Source organism: Austrofundulus limnaeus, unplaced genomic scaffold (assembly GCF_001266775.1).
Source record: "Austrofundulus limnaeus strain Quisiro unplaced genomic scaffold, Austrofundulus_limnaeus-1.0 Scaffold470, whole genome shotgun sequence".
Taxonomy (NCBI): domain Eukaryota; kingdom Metazoa; phylum Chordata; class Actinopteri; order Cyprinodontiformes; family Rivulidae; genus Austrofundulus; species Austrofundulus limnaeus.
The window spans coordinates 476,351-477,874 of NW_013952872.1; the positions used below are offsets into that span (position 1 = coordinate 476,351).

General features: G+C 43.0%; 1 protein-coding gene across 1 annotated transcript in view; it reads right to left on the bottom strand.

Moving 5' to 3' along the window:
• The window catches only part of camk1da (calcium/calmodulin-dependent protein kinase 1Da), a gene marked incomplete at both ends in the record, with an annotated part of 13,563 nt that overhangs the window by 7,877 nt on the left and 4,162 nt on the right, over positions 1 to 1,524 (bottom strand). The window contains 1 exon segment of the mRNA XM_014025358.1: positions 848 to 960. Coding sequence (XP_013880812.1) covers positions 848 to 960 — 113 coding nt within the window.

Sequence of the window (1,524 nt, forward strand, 5' to 3'; positions counted from 1 at the left end):
ACACACACACACACACACACACACACACACACACACAAATGAAGAGTGAAAAGCATTTACAACCCTTCTCCTGAAACCACACGCCTGCAGACACTCAAAGAATCCTGAGTGATTTTCATGGTTGATTACTTGATGTGATTTTTCCACCTGAGCAGCAGCTAAAAGCTAACAAGGTCTGAATCCCAGCGCTAATTGTACTAATTACCAGCAGGAAGCTGCTCTTTCTCTGTCCTCACACACAGAGATGACTTTTCATTTCTCTGTGTTGGCAGGTTTCAGCAGAAACACATCACTCTCTCCCTGCCTTTAACCCTCCGCTGACCTCTGACCCTTCCGGTCTGAACTGGAACACTCAGACATGCTGAGACAGATGCACTACGGCGTCCTCCTGGTGCTGCCTGTACGTGAACCGGTAAGTGGAGAGCAAAGACGCTGTTTCCACTGTTCGCACTCTCTCAGACACATATTCACACACAGACTGAGTGTGAGCGTGGGGGGACGGGGGGGAAGAAAAACAAAAAGCAGCGAAAGTGGACTCGTGCCTGCNTACGCCATTTCCGCCTTTTGGCCGTACGTTCACTTTTAGTATGGTTTCCATGCAATCTTTTATAAATCTGACCCCCAGGCGTGTACAGGGTGGCATGGCCGCTGAGATGTACCCAAAGATATATTCTGTGGATATATCACACACTGTGTCACACACAGACACACAAAGCTGGTTTTCCTGCTAATCTTTGCTAACTGTGGTGGTGACACATATAATTCCTCAAAGMTGAGATCAGGTGACAGAGACATAACGTGTTGGTCCRTGTACGGGAAAGGAAACTGCAACCKGTCAGGGTCTTACCTGAATCTGATATGTCATCCCAGTACGGTGCGTCAAACTCGTAGTCAGCTTTAAGGATCTGCTCAAACAGCTTGGAGTCGTTTTCATCATAGAAGGGAGGATAACCACACAGCCTGCAGAGAAGAAATTCAGACTGATTGAGTCATCTAGTAAACACACAATACAACTATTTATTTTAAAGAGATGAAATCTCTAAAAACAGTGGAATAATTTAATTTAAAATGTTCCTGGTTGTAAAAGATGCTGGTCTCTGCATGTCCCAATGGTTTTGAGATGAGGTGTTGAGCAAATTCACAATTATCTTTCTTTCCTATTCTGTATCTTTCACCTTTGCTTTAAGATTATATTCCAGAGTATTATACCAGACAATGCTTAACATCTAGTGTTGGTGAAAACAACTGATACAAGTTCTAAACCAGATGAACAAAATACTTTTTCACCAAAACATCAGCTGCTTGTTACTAAAGTTCTGGATGCAGCAAGGGTTTCATAAGAATCCATTAAAATGCTGTTCTCCTTCGATACATGTGAAAAAAAAACAGAGAGGAAAGGAAAAAAGCAAGGGGAAAGATTGGAAAAAAGGTGTTTTTCCTGCGTTCACATGTGCTTAAAGATGTACCTGTCACTCTGTGAAATCTTCATGCTATTTAGCACACACACACACACACACACACACA